This window comes from Topomyia yanbarensis, chromosome 2, assembly GCF_030247195.1.
Source record: "Topomyia yanbarensis strain Yona2022 chromosome 2, ASM3024719v1, whole genome shotgun sequence".
Lineage (NCBI taxonomy): Eukaryota > Metazoa > Arthropoda > Insecta > Diptera > Culicidae > Topomyia > Topomyia yanbarensis.
This window is the reverse complement of record NC_080671.1, coordinates 415863456-415877653: the sequence shown is the minus strand read 5'-3', so window position 1 is coordinate 415877653 and position 14198 is coordinate 415863456. Positions and strand designations below refer to the sequence as shown.

The 14198-nt window shown below is 42.4% G+C and overlaps 1 protein-coding gene across 1 annotated transcript in view; it reads right to left on the bottom strand.

The window, feature by feature from the left end:
* LOC131685130 (uncharacterized) overlaps positions 1–12890 on the bottom strand; it is a 36412-nt gene extending 23522 nt beyond the window's left edge. Inside the window, 4 exon segments of the mRNA XM_058968594.1 lie at positions 236–716; positions 777–909; positions 980–1089; positions 11845–12890. Of these exon segments, the coding sequence (XP_058824577.1) occupies positions 236–716; positions 777–909; positions 980–1089; positions 11845–12347 (1227 nt within the window). The 5' untranslated portion in view covers positions 12348–12890.
* Positions 12891–14198: the final 1308 nt, after the last annotated feature.

The following is a 14198-nucleotide window of genomic DNA, read 5'->3' as shown; positions in this document are numbered from 1 at the left end:
ATTAATAATCAAGCGAAACCGAGCGCCACTGGACGAAGCACGTTGGATTTGATGACCACCTACAACTGCAAATACAACATGATCGTTGCTTCGGTGGTGGCAATTTCACAAGATCACGTTTTCTCTACACCTTTGTATAGTGCTAAGCGAAAAGTAAGACAACACCAGTTGCATCACGCTCACAAATATCTTTAAAAACAGTAGGTGCTTCAGTTACGGTAAAAAATATACTTACGTTGAGCTTCTTCCTCTCCTTAATCTCACGCTGCAGGAGTTTCTTCTGCAGCAACTGTCGACTGGCGATGCTGGCCGGTGAGTTGAGATTGTTCTTTGTGATGAATCCGGCCAGCTCGTTGATCGATCCAAACGAGCTGGGAAGCATAGCTTCGGCCCATATCTTTATCACTTTCCATGCTTCTTCGTCACTGGGTACCTGATTATCCGGTTCGATTTTCTGCGATTAATTGAAAATGTAAGATATTTATAGTGCAAATGGATTTCCGAACAACTAACGTACCTCTCCAATGCTACCGGTGATGAGATCGGGCAGTTTTGGTGCTGCCAGTTTGGTCGCTTTACGCATTGCCGCATAACAGTATCGGGAGTGACCGCGTGTTCCCAGTCTCCGGGGACGTATCCCGGGGAACACTTGCTTCATTACTTTGCCGAAATCTGCCGTCGACAGTGGTTTGATGTCGATTCGCTCGCAGTAAGATCTAGAGCAAATGCAATAATGATTTTAAGTTTGGCAATCATATCAATAATTGATGACTTACGTGTAATCTTCATACACTTCCTGCTTCGGGATAGACACATTTGGATCATGTTCCAGGTGCGAGCGGACCCAATTGATGGTGTGGTTAATCTCGGAACGGGTTCCCAGCGGGTTCTGAGACTGTCTTAGGGGATCTGTGTTGTAAGAGATGTGAAATACAATCAGTCATAATGCTAAGAGTAGATGCAGTAACGTGACGTGTACCTGTTTCAGGATAGCCGCCGGGCATACGCAGGTACAGGAGTAAACGTTCTGGTGGTCGAAGAACAGAAATCTTCTCTAGTATATCAACAATTTGTTTTTTGGAGTTGTCACTGTAAAAAAAACAAGAATCTTTCAGTGCGATTTGTGTGAAACCAATAGGTTATAAAGCAAATTTGAAAAGATTCGCGAAAGGAGCACCACCCTAGCCAATATACTCGTATCAGTAAACAATACTACAGGTTCAAAGCCATGCAGCGAGCATCCAAATCGAACGATAAAACATCGAAACATGATAAGAAACGAAAGCATGGGACCAAATCAGCTGTAAATGAACAAAGGCAATAAAAAAAACAAGGAAGAGAAGAGTTCCTATAGCGATGCATGTTAACTCCGAAAGATTTGGGTTCAAGGTATTGGCTGCCATTCGATTTCAATTGTCTCTGCGGGGTTTTCTATTTCTTATCAAGCACTATGAGTAGTGCACGTTAACTTCCAACGAAGATGTCTCGCGTGTATTTTTGGGGTTTTTGGAAGTCATTGCACTAATTTTAACATTGTATACCCATATCAGAAAATATTGAAGAAACTCGAACTCGGGAACCCGAGAGCAGCCAATAGTCAAGCATTAATGCAGATTCAACAATGTTGGTAAGATTACTATGTACATTCGTGCTCGGATCATGGTATGTTCGTGAACTTTTTCCATCGTTAGTTTATTTGAGCCGTTCAATGCGTTAGCTTGATTGAGCCGTAGTTTTTTTTTATGTTCTTACAATATGGAAAAATAACACTAAATCATAGTCTTTCCGTCGGGTCTTGTTGATGCACCATGCCAAGATCGTTTTTTTGGTGGTGAAGTATTAGGGGCGTTGTCAACAGTAGCTAGACGTCTGATCATTCAGTCTGCTTTCTCTCGTGTTATCGTGCTCGTACATGTCACCATCTCTGCTGCTTTCATGGTGTTCACGGTCAGAAGTTCTAGTTTGATTGTTTCGAGTAATTAGGTAGGTAATGTAACTGGCAATAAAGTTCTACGAGGCACAGATCATCGTTCGCTTGTTGTTGGCGGGAGAGGTGACCAAATATGCCGTTTCGGAATTAATCAAATATACAAGCTCGAACTAACTTTTGCTGTCTTTTGAACAACCTATCACACTAGTCCGCTTCCGCTTCATTCAATACAGTACATGAGAAGTTTCATTACGATATTTTGCAGACCTCATTTTACAGTTTAGGTTTACCTCTATCAATTTGCAATTCCACATAGGGACCATCCATAAATGACGTAGCATTTTTCGAGTGATTTTTAACGCCCCCTCCTCCATTGTAGCATTTCGTCACAAACCTCTAAATACCCCCTGGTAATTACGTAGCTTGACGGTAACCTAACTATATGGCCTAGCTAACCCAATTATATGGCCAAAATATTTGAAACGTTAGAAATATTATACTACCAAATTTACTGCCGTCACTTCTACACTCGGCTACAATTCACTGAAATGCTGTCATTTTTACATTATTCATGTGGAATTTTCTATGGGACCATCCATAAATGACGTAGCATTGTATAGGGGAGGGGGGAGTTTTGTATTTTGTGATGATGTGTGACGACAGGGGGTAGGGGGTCATGTAATGCTACGTAGCATTTTCAAAGGGAAACGGGGGTTGACATGATGTCACGACAATCTTACATAATCTTCTAACTAACATTGTTCTTTATTTTTTTTTTGTGCTGATAAGAGTGAAGGGTTACCGTCAAGCTACGTAATTACCAGGGGTATTTAGAAGTTTGTGACAAAATGCTGCAATGGGGGAGGGGGCGTTAAAAATCACTCAAAAAATGCTACGTCATTTATGGATGGTCCCTTTCTCGATCATAATAGTCACGAGTGTTCAACTAACATTCCTTCCCACAGAATCCCAAAATTGACCTGCAGGGCGTGGCCATCTACGTTATTGAACATACTATAATCTTAGTCTCTTTAGGTTGCACGTTGAGTATGATGTACTGCTCCCAAGTATCATACAATTGGTTCAATATGCAATTTCAATAGGCTTTGATGGTGTCGGTCCATTAGGCCGAAAGCCGTTAGGCAGAATGCTGCAAAGCCGAACGCCATTAGGCCGAATGGGTCATAAAGCCGAATGTCATTAGGCCGAATGGGTCATTAAGTCGAACGCCATTCGGCCGAATGGGCCAATAAGCCGAATGGGTCATTAGGCCGAATGGGTCATTACGCCGAATGGGTCATTAGGCCGAATGGGTCATTAGGCCGAACGCCATTCGGCCCCATGGGCCATTAAGCCGAATGGGTCATTAGGCCGAATGGGTCATTACGCCGAATGGGTCATTAAGCCGAATGGGTCATTAGGCCGAATGGGTCATTAGGCCGAATGGGTCGTTAGGCCGAATGAGGCAGTAGGGCCGAATGGCTCATTAGGCCGTATGTACCATTGCGCTGAATGTCATTTGATTAAAAGCATCGTTTCAGAGACTAATTGAGATGACGGGTTCACGAGTTTCCCATGGCTAAAAAATCATGTTGTACTAGAGGGTCCCACGAAATGTCAAACAGAAAACGCGTTAATAATCGAAGGTGCTTGGCTTTTCTTTGGAGAGTGCTGTATATTCCTTAACATCGGTTGTGATGGGTTTATTTATATGGTTTATTTATTATGTTAGAAACTTTTTTTTAAAATTTGCTGATTGCGGATACCAATACGTATTCATTAGCATTGCATGTATCATCCGGAACATTAAGATACACAAGCCGTATGTCATAAGATCAAAAATTGAGTGTATGTAAAGTTTCAACCCAAATTGTTCCCGATGTTTGCAACGTACCCCTAGTGCGTCATAAGGTCTCTCTGGCAAAATGACGCATATTCGCTATCAGTTTTAATGTTAGCAAGCGCCTCAAAACATCTCGTCATAAAATTTCTTTACGAGTACAAGTGGAACTTCCCTTTGAGTACTTAATTCCCTCACGCTTCACCAATCTTTTGACGATTTTCCTAGTCCATTTAACGAGCTACTTTCTCCCAATCTCGGTGGAGTTGCATGATTTAAAAATCTTTACGCATTTTTGCTCATAAAAATAACAGATGCATGTAGCAACGATCCTTGAAACGAACTTAGCAACGAACAATAAACAATTGCTACCAGCTTTACGAGCCAGATGGAAAATTCGATCATCAAATTTGTTTGTCAAGGTCGCAAAAACTGTAGGGACCGTTCTTTCTTCTTTACTTCAAAAGATCTAGTATACGATGTACCATGGAATTGGGAGTACTTCTTTGTGAGTTGGTAGTCTCGATTAACCTCTGATCGTTAGCTAGTTAGTCTCCGCAGCGCTGTCTTCCTATATACCCTCCGTCTTTTTGATCTGTATATTCCAATGTATTGAATTATCAAGAACAACAAACCAGGTCGAAACGTGGCATAGCCAGTCGAAACTTGTTGGAGCACTGCATGTGGGAACATGGAAGACGATTGACGAACTTCGTTTGGACAGAAAGCTGGTAGTGTGTGGGCGAATGTGTTCCTAGTTGGAGGAAGAATCGCATAGAGGAATGAATACGCTCAGAAGAATGAACGACTCCGCAAAGTCGTTAAAATTTTTAATATCTATGCAATTAATGAATATATTATTGCTTTTGTAGCAATCATTCCCGAAATAAAATATACGACGTTAACTGCAATCAGATGGAGTCCAACGTGGTTCTATAAGTTTTAGCTAAAAATTCTCTAGAAAATATAAGGTTGAAGAGTTTTCCCTAGAAAATACAATTACCAAACAAAACCATTCTGATTATAATATCAATATCCAGAAAACATTTCTCAGAATGTACCGTTCACCAGAAAATCAACCCCAAAATTTATTGCCAATGATTGACATTTCAAAATAAAATCCCATTTATAAAAAGCATAGGTAATAAAGAAAATTAAAATAAAAAAAATCAGTTTAACTTAATATAACCACTAGCCATAACTATTTTTCGGTTGTTACACTGCTCTAGCGCATGCGGCCTAGCCGCATGACCGAGGACAAGGATCCGAAGCGGCGTAAAGCCGCTGAGGATCCGCCGGACGAGGTGGCCGCCGACCCGCCGTCGGAAGCGGCGGCCTCTCGCAAGCAAACCTGTGATCCACTCGTTTGCCCGGATTACTCAAACATAGGGGCTTTTTTTTAGTTTAAGTCCGATGGAGCGGAGCGATGTCGGACAGCACTTGACATAAAGCGTCATTTATTTGTTCCATTACAGCAACGAGAAAGGTGTTGTATAAATTCTAAACATTATTATTGTAAGTTTTAAAAAATCGTAAAAAGTCACCCTTCATTGAAAGTTTTCAGTTACAACCGCAATACATATTTATCATTCTCTTTGGTCCATTCGGCCTAATGACCCGTTCGGCCTAATGACTCATTCGGCCTAATGACCCATTCGGCCTACTGACCCATTCGGCCTAATGACCAATTCGGCCTAATAACCCATTCGACCTAATGACCCATTCGACCTAATGACCCATTCGGCCTAATGACCCATTCGGCCTAATGACCCATTCGGCCTAATGACCCATTCGGCCTAATGACCCATTCGGCCTAATGGCACGTTCGGCCAAATGGCCTTCGGCCCAATGACCTTTTCAGCCTAATGGGAGTCGGTCTAACGGCATTCGGCCGAACGACATTCGGCCTACTGGCTTTCGGCCTAATGACCCAACACCGCTTTGATCAATCACGAGAAACTCACAGGCGATTAACTAAGCTAAGCTGTTGAAAATAACGGCAAAATGGTGCCATTTTACATGCACAACGAAATGTTCCAGAGAATCTTCTTAATTAAAAAAATATGCGTAAAAACAAAACAAACAAACAAAATTAGATACAGTTAACTTTCCATATCTCGATCTTCTTTGTTTCGATATTCCCCTCCCGAAATTGCGTGCAAAATTCCGTACGAAATCCCGCGCGTTAGTGCGTGCGAAATTTCACACAAAATTCCGTCCGAAATTCCGTGCAAAAATTTGCGTGAAATTCCGTGCGAAATTCCGCTCGAAATTCCGCGCGAAATTCCGCGCGAAACTTGTGCGAAAATCCGTGCCAAATTCCGAGGCAAAATTCTGTGCGAAATCCCGTTCGAAATTACGCGCACTAAAAATTCCGAGGCGAAATTCCGTGAGAAATTCCGCGCAAAATTTCGTTAGAAATTCCGCGCAAAATTCCGCTCGGAATTTCGTGCGAAATTCAACGCGAATGTGCAAAATTCAGCAGGAAGCTCCGTACGGACTTCTGTGTGAAATTCCACGCGAGATTCAGTGCGAAATTCGTTCGAAACTCCGTGCGACATATTGCTCGGAATTTCAAGCGCAATTTCGCTTGAAATTTCGAGCGGCATTTCGCACAGAATTTCACACGGAATTTCGCACGAAATTTCGCGCGGAATTTCGCACGAATTTCGCATGGAGTTTAGCGCGGAATTTCGCACGGAATTTCACACGAAATTTCGCCCTGAATTTCGCAAGGAATTTCGAGCGGAATTTCGCACAGAATTTCGTACGAAATTTCAAGCGCAATTTCGCACGGAATTTCGCCTCGGAATTTCACATAGAATTTGGCACGGAATTTAGCGCAGAACTTCACACAGAATTTGGCACGAGTTTCCCATGGAATTTCGAGCGGAATTTCGCGTTCGGAATTTTGCACGGAATTTCACACGAAATTTCGCCCTGAATTTCGAGCGGAATTTCGCACAGAATTTCGTACGAAATTTCGAGCGCAATTTCGCCTCGGAATTTCACATAGAATTTGGCACGAAAATTCGCGCAGAACTTCACACAGAATTTCGCGCGAGTTTCCCACGGAATTTCAAACGAAATTTCGCACGGAATTTCAAACGGAATTTCGCACGGAATTTCAAACGGAATTTCGCGCGGGATTTCGCACGGAATCTTGCGCAGAATTTCGCACAAAATTTCGCACAGAATTTAGTGCGCGGAATTTCACACGAAATTTAGAGGAATTTCGCGCGGAAGTTCACGCGAAAATTTGCGCGAAATTCCGTGCGAAATTCCGCGCGAAATTCGGTGCGAAATTCCGCTCGAAATTCCACCCGAAATTCCGTGTGAAATTCTGTGTGAAATTCCGCGCGAAATTCAAACAGAATTTCGAGCGGAATTTCGCGCGGTATTTTGCATGGAATTTCGTACGAAATTTCACATAAAATTTCGCGCAGAAATTAGCGCGCGGAATTTCGCACGGAATTTAGAGTGGAATTTCGCACGCAATTTCGCGCGGAATTTCAAACGGAACTTCGCGCGGAATTTCACACGGAATTTCGCACGGAATTTCGCGCGGAATTTTGCGCTCGGAATTTCGCACGAAATTTCAAGCGGAATTTCGCACGGAATTATGTCCTACTGGAGCTGTAGAGCTAGGTTCTCGGAAGGGCTCCCCGTCAGAATCACATACTACAATTTGCAGACGAGACAGGCAATGGCGCCCAATAAAACACTGCTTAAGACCAATTGTAGCGGGCCGTGATTCTAAATGTGATATTCATTGTACGGTTCAGGTATGTGCGGGCGTAGGGACTCGCGATCACGTGTATCATCGCGCACGACTCGAGCATTTGTACGTTAACGTTTTCGATCGCGTGTGCGTTTGTATGTCGCGTGCGCTAACGTGTAACTTCGCGTGTATAAATTCTATTTTATAGTGTGCCTTTCGCATATTCGCGTGTGTTCTAGCGCGCGGACCGTGAATCTGATACTTAATTTTTCATGGACGGTTCGGATTCTAGAACAAAGTGAATTCTTCCATATCACTAGAGTTCCCGGTCATGTCGCCATGGAATGTGTTGTTCAGTGGATATGAGAGCTTTCTTTTTAATTGATTCAATTGAAGGCATGGGCCTAGACTTCTGGAATCGAGGATAGAGACTTCCGGACGTGACCGATTCATGATCGCGCGAGTGCGTGGGACTGTAGGTTCACGGTTGATACTGCGTTTGAATGTTTATAAGTGCTGAGACGTTCATATTATCACCGGGATGTTATCATGTCTGCGACAGCGCGGGTGTACATTGCGTGGACGGTCGCAAAGGACTCAAGTATTTGTATGTATTTATGTGACTTCGTGTGTATAAATTCGATTTTTATGTCGCCATGGAAAGTGTAGTTTAGTGGATGTGAGCATCATCTTTTGTATTGGTCCTCCTGAAGGCATTGGACTTATGTTACTAGGGCCGAGAATAGGGGTTTCCGGACGAAACCGATTCATGATCGCGCGAACATCGGCCTTTGGAGGTTCACTTTTAAGACCACGTTTGTTAATCTATAAGTGCCAAACTGTTCACTTAGTTACTGGGGTGTTATCCTGTTTGCGAGATTGTGGATGATCGCGAAGGCATCGCGCGTCTGTATGTTGATGTTTTTGACGCGTGTGCTAGTATTATGTACCTTCACATGTATTTTTATAAGCGTGTAGCCATTCGCATGTTCGCGTATTCTTCAATGATCGCGCGAGGACGTCTTGTCTAGTTTTTATTTCTATTAGTCCGACTGAAGGCATGACCAATTCATAACTACGCGAGCGGTGGGTTGGGATGGGTTGACCACGTTAGTAGATTTTTAGGGGCAAACGTTCACTTAATTACCGGGGTGTTTGAATGTTGGATAGATCGCCAAGTTAAGTACTACAATAGATCACAATGCAGCTCAACTAAAAAGAAAATAATCATATCCCAAGCTTCTGTGATATTATCAATGTAATACTGCTATGGTGGAAAAGCCCCCGGACCACATCAAGGTACAGTATCATGCCGAGTGAAAATTCAGTGCAAAATTTCGCGAAAATTTCCGTGCGAAACTTCTTGCGAAATTCAACGCGAAATTGAGTTCGAAATTCCGCGCGAAATTCTGTGCGAAATTCCGTTCGAATTTCCGTGCGAAATTCCGTACCAAATTTCGTGCGAAATTCCGTACGAAACTCCGTGCGAAATTCCGCGCAAAATTTCGTGAAAAATTCCGTTCGAATTTCCGTGCGAAATTCCGCACCGCAATTTGAGTGCGAAACTCTGTGCGAAATTCCGTACGACATTGCGTTCGAAATTCCGCATGAAATTCCATGCGAAATTCGGTGCAAAATTTCGCACCGAATTTCGCATGGAATTTCGAACACAATTTCGCATGGAATTTCCATGCGAAATTGTGTTCGAAATTCCATGCGAAATTCGGTGCGAAATTTCGTGCGAGATTCCGTGCGAAATTTCACGCGAAATTCCATGCGGAATTTCTTACGGAAATTCGCAAATTCCTTGCAAAAAAAAGCTCGAGATTCCGTGTGAAATTCCGTACGAAATTCCACAAGAAATTTCGCATGAGATTCCGTGCGAAATTCCATGCGAAATTCGGTGCGAAATTTCGTGCAAGTTTCCTTGCGAAATTTTTCCATTGCAAATTCCAATTGCAAAATTTTGTGCGAAATTCTGCACGAAATTTCGTGCAAAGTTTCACACGAATTTCCGTACGAAATTCCGCTAGAAACAGAGTTTGAAATTCCGCGCGAAATTCCCTACGAAATTCCGTGCGAAAACGTTCAAAATTCCGTATGAAATTTCGTGTTGAATTCGTTACGAAATTCCATACGAAATTGGGTGCGAAATTTCGTGCAAAACTTTATGCGAAATTGCGTTCGAAATTCCCTACGAAATTCCGTGCGAAATTTTGTGCTAAATTGCATTCCAAATTCTATGCGAAATTCCGTGCAAAATCGCGCGCGAATTTTCGTGCGAAACTTCGTGTTAAATTCCGCGAGAAATTAGGTTCGAGACTCCGCGCGAAACTCCGCTCGAAATTCCGTGCGAAATTCCACTCGAAATTCCGTGCGAAATTCCAAACGAAATTCCAAACGAAATTCCGCACGAAATTCCGTACAAAATTCCGCGTGAAATTCCGTGTGAAATCCCGTATGAAATTCCGTGCGAATTTCCGCTCGAAATTTCGTGCGAAATTCCGCTCGAAATTTCGTGCGAAATTGTGTTCGAAATTCCGTACGAAATTCCTTGCGAAACTTTGTGCGAAATTGCGTTTGAAATTCCGTTCGAAATTACGTTCAAAATTCGATGCGAAATTCGGTGTGAAATTCCGTGCGAAATTTCGCACGAAATTCCATGCGAAATTTCGCGCGAAATTCCATGCGGAATTTCGCAAATTCCGTGCAAAATTCTGCTCAAAATTCCGTGCGAAATTTCGTGCGAAAGTTCGTGTGAAATTCCGCGGGAAATTAAGTTTGAAATTCCGAGCGAGACTCCGCGCGAAATTCCGAGCGAGACTCCGCGCGAAATTTCGTGCGAAATTCCGTGTGAAATTTAGTGCGAAATTTCACACAAAATGCCACGCGAAATTCCGTATGAAATTCCGCGCAAAATTCCCTACGGAATTGTGTGCGAAATTACGTGCGAAACTTTATGCGAAATTCCGTGCGAAATGGCGTTCGAAATTCCGCGCGAAATCCCGCAAGAAATTCCGCGGGAGATTCCATGCTAAATTCCATGCGAAATTTCCTACGAAGTTTCGTGCGAAACTTTGTGCGAAATTGTGTTCGTAATTCTGTGCGAAATTCCACAAGAAATTCCGCGCGAAATTCAGTGCGATATTCCATGCAAAAATTCGAGCAAGATTCCGTGCGAAATTCCGTGCTAAACTTCCCAAGAAATTCCGAGCGAGATTCCATGCGAAATTCCAAACGAAATTCCGTGCGAAATTTCGTGCCAAATTCCGCGTGAAATTTAGTGCGAAATTTCACGCGAAATTCAGTACGAAATATTGTTCGAAATTCCATACGAAATTTTGCGTGAAATTCCCTATGAAATCCTGCATGAAATTTCGCACGAGATTGCGTGCGATTTTCCGCTCGAAATACCGTACGAAATTTCGTGCGAAATTGCGTTCGAAAATTCGTACAAAATTCGTTACGAAACTTTGTGCGAAATTGCGTTCGAAATTCTGTGCGAAATTCCACAAGAAATTCGGTGCGAAATTCCATGCGAAATTTCGTGTGAAATTCGGTCCGAAATTTCGCGCGGAATTCCGTGCAAAAGTCCGTTTGAAATTCCGTGCGAAACTTTGTGCGAAATTCCGTACGAAATGTCGTGCGAAACTTTGTGAGAAATTGCGGAATTTCGCGCGGACACGAACTGTGAGCCTTGTCCATCAACACTGACATTAAACTGTGGCACAATAGCTGCAAATACGACTCACAGCAAAAGTAAATTCAGGTCGAGCCGCCAGTCGGCCACGCCAGCGCGCACAGGCTAATGGTTGATCTTTTAGTTAAAGCTGGCGCAAAGTATGAAAAAAACAGAACATAAGAAAGGCCCATAAGCCCTATCGGTCTCCTCGATACATCACTATCGAGGCGTAATGCAATAACCATCTTGTCTGTCAGTTTCTTTAGCAATAATGCACGCAATATGCTTAGGCGTGTTTGCATTACCGGCAAACCCATCAATTTAGGGAGGGGAGATCGAACTAGAAGTATTTTTTGAAAATAATATCGCTCCTCTATCACAAATGTGGGACATTCATACACGGCTCCTAAAATAATGAAATTAAAAATACGAACGAAACTAGGGTACCACCCTAAATAAAAATACCAACCGAATGAGTATCGCGCATTCGTTGTAATAAGCAAATTCGAGACTGATTTCCACACGATAAACACTCATATAAACTAATTAATTAAACAGCTTAAAAGTGCATCGAAGGTCGTGTACAATTTATCTTGTGCTCAGCTACTTTCGCGGTTCCATTTTGTGTTATTGTTAACGTAGTTAAATCTACCTCGATTTTCGAAACTCACCCGATAGCATTTTCAAAAATCTGTTGAATCCGAAAGTCCCGCTCCTTGTCACTGGTACACTCGTCCCCCGTCGAGAGATGCTGCCCTTGCAGCTGCATATGTTGCTGCCCGGCTGACGACTGATCCTGGTTCAACATCATTCCGGTCGTAAAATTCGCCAGCCCGTAGCTGGCGCTCAGCTTGCTAAGCATCATCTTATCAGCCCCCAGCTGGGAGAGAAAATCACCGATTCCACCTGAACCGGTCGTGGACGATGAAACCGCTGACGACGAAGAGGATGCTGCTGCCGTTTGGACCACCGGGGATGGAAGACCGATGGGGCCACGATGATTGTGTAGAATTGCAGATGGTTGCTGTTGTTGTTGCTGCTGCTGGATTGATTGCATAGCCTGATGGACTACTGCAGGTAATTTTCCATGACTGTTGCTGGCGACTGGACTCGGTAAAGACATTCCGGGAGGACGATTCTGTTTCCATGGCTGGAAATGGTTCGGCTGAGACATTTCTAATAATCCACTTCACTCTTTAGGTAGGGAGTAGCACTAAACTATTCACACTATCTTATTTGGTTTTAGATTACTCCAACTAGATTTGCACAATCACATTCTGAACTAACATCAAAATTTGATACTCTTTTTCTGTGATTTGAACAGGATTCCCTCCGTCAAACTGCTGGTTGCACAAATATTGACGAGACACTGTACAACAGAATCACCGAGGCCACAAGTTACATCGCACTTCGCTGGTCGTGATGGCGAGATAATTTTTTTCAAAAATATCTTCCACTTTTTGTACAAAACACGGCAACGTCACATTTTTTGCGAGCAAAATATCTCACCACCCGAAAATCCAAATATGATTACGCCAGTGAATGAATATTTATCAATAAATAATAACATCCGATGGATCTACGAGCGATACCGACGAGGACAGCAGTTATCAGCAGGAATCGCGTAGCAAAAACTCGATACGGGAAGGGACAACGAGAATCAGAATCGAGAATAATAATTATTGAAGAACACACGCACTGAACCGACTGACAGCCAACAGAGTGGATGGCGATTTGAATCATGAATGAAAATGTCTGATGCGTCAAAAAATGAATGAACACGAGCGGATGAATGTGTACGAGATAAGTCGAAGAAAGAAAAAGAGGAAAGTGCGATTGGGGCAGGAATGCCAGACATTATTTGTATCATCAAACTACATTAAAATCTCGTGGAATTTGTAAAAATGTCTAAAATATTTGATGTGAACCCTCTTATCTTATTGAAAGCAACGATCATGTTTATACCTTGAACTCTTTGCAAACCAATACAAATGTGCATTAATTTTTTTATGCATTTCATCTTATTTTTCTCCTTTTTAAAAGGTTCCACCAAAAATTTTGTCCTTAGTCATTCGTGATGTCCCGCAAGCCTAGAGTGACCACATCAGAAATCCTTCCGCGTCTTGATCCGGGAGGTTGGTGCGACTGGTCAGGCGGTCATTGAGAACATTTTATGGTTCTTTGATGGTGTGAAATTTAACACAGATGGATATTTATATTCTTTTCAAGCGACTGTCATTTTAGCGAAATCTTGAATTAATACAAGAATCAATGAAAATTTATTTTGTTTTTTTTCTCCATCCATCCGAGAATTGTCCCATTTTTTTAAATTTAATTTTATTTAATCATTCGTCATCTGACCAGTTGGTCTAAATGAAATGGTATGGGGATGGGGAAAGCAAATATTTGTATTTGGGGAAAGCCAATTTGTGCGAAACTTCAACTCTTCTCAAATTGGCATAAAAACCCCAATTACATGTACAATACAATACTTAACAATCGAAATGAAATCGAAATCCGCCAACAGTTCGTTGAATATGGCAGACATGGAGCGAATCGGATCATGACCACCATACATGGAGTTCCTATGCTCCAACAGCAAAAACCTTCGTTGACGAAGCACACGTTTTGGTACACAGATGTGGAGTTGATCCAATAATTCCGACGAATCTAGCTGTTCTAGAAGAATCTTAGCGATGAAAACAGCTTGGAATATTCTTCTTGTTCGTTCAAGCGTGCGTAGACCTAATAATCTACAGCGATGTTCGTATGGCAGATGATCAAGAGGCTCCTGCCACGGAAGGTGTCTTAATGCATAACGAACGAATTTTCTTTGAATTGCTTCAGTTCTTGCTATCCATGTTGCTCGATACGAATACCATATTATGGAGTTAGATTCAAATATCGACCGTACCCATGAGTAGTACATTAAGCAGAGCAGGGTTGTTAATCGATAATTAATCGTCATCGTCGATAACGTTAACCACCCGTCAACGTCATCGGAAACTCCGTTAACGATAATGTA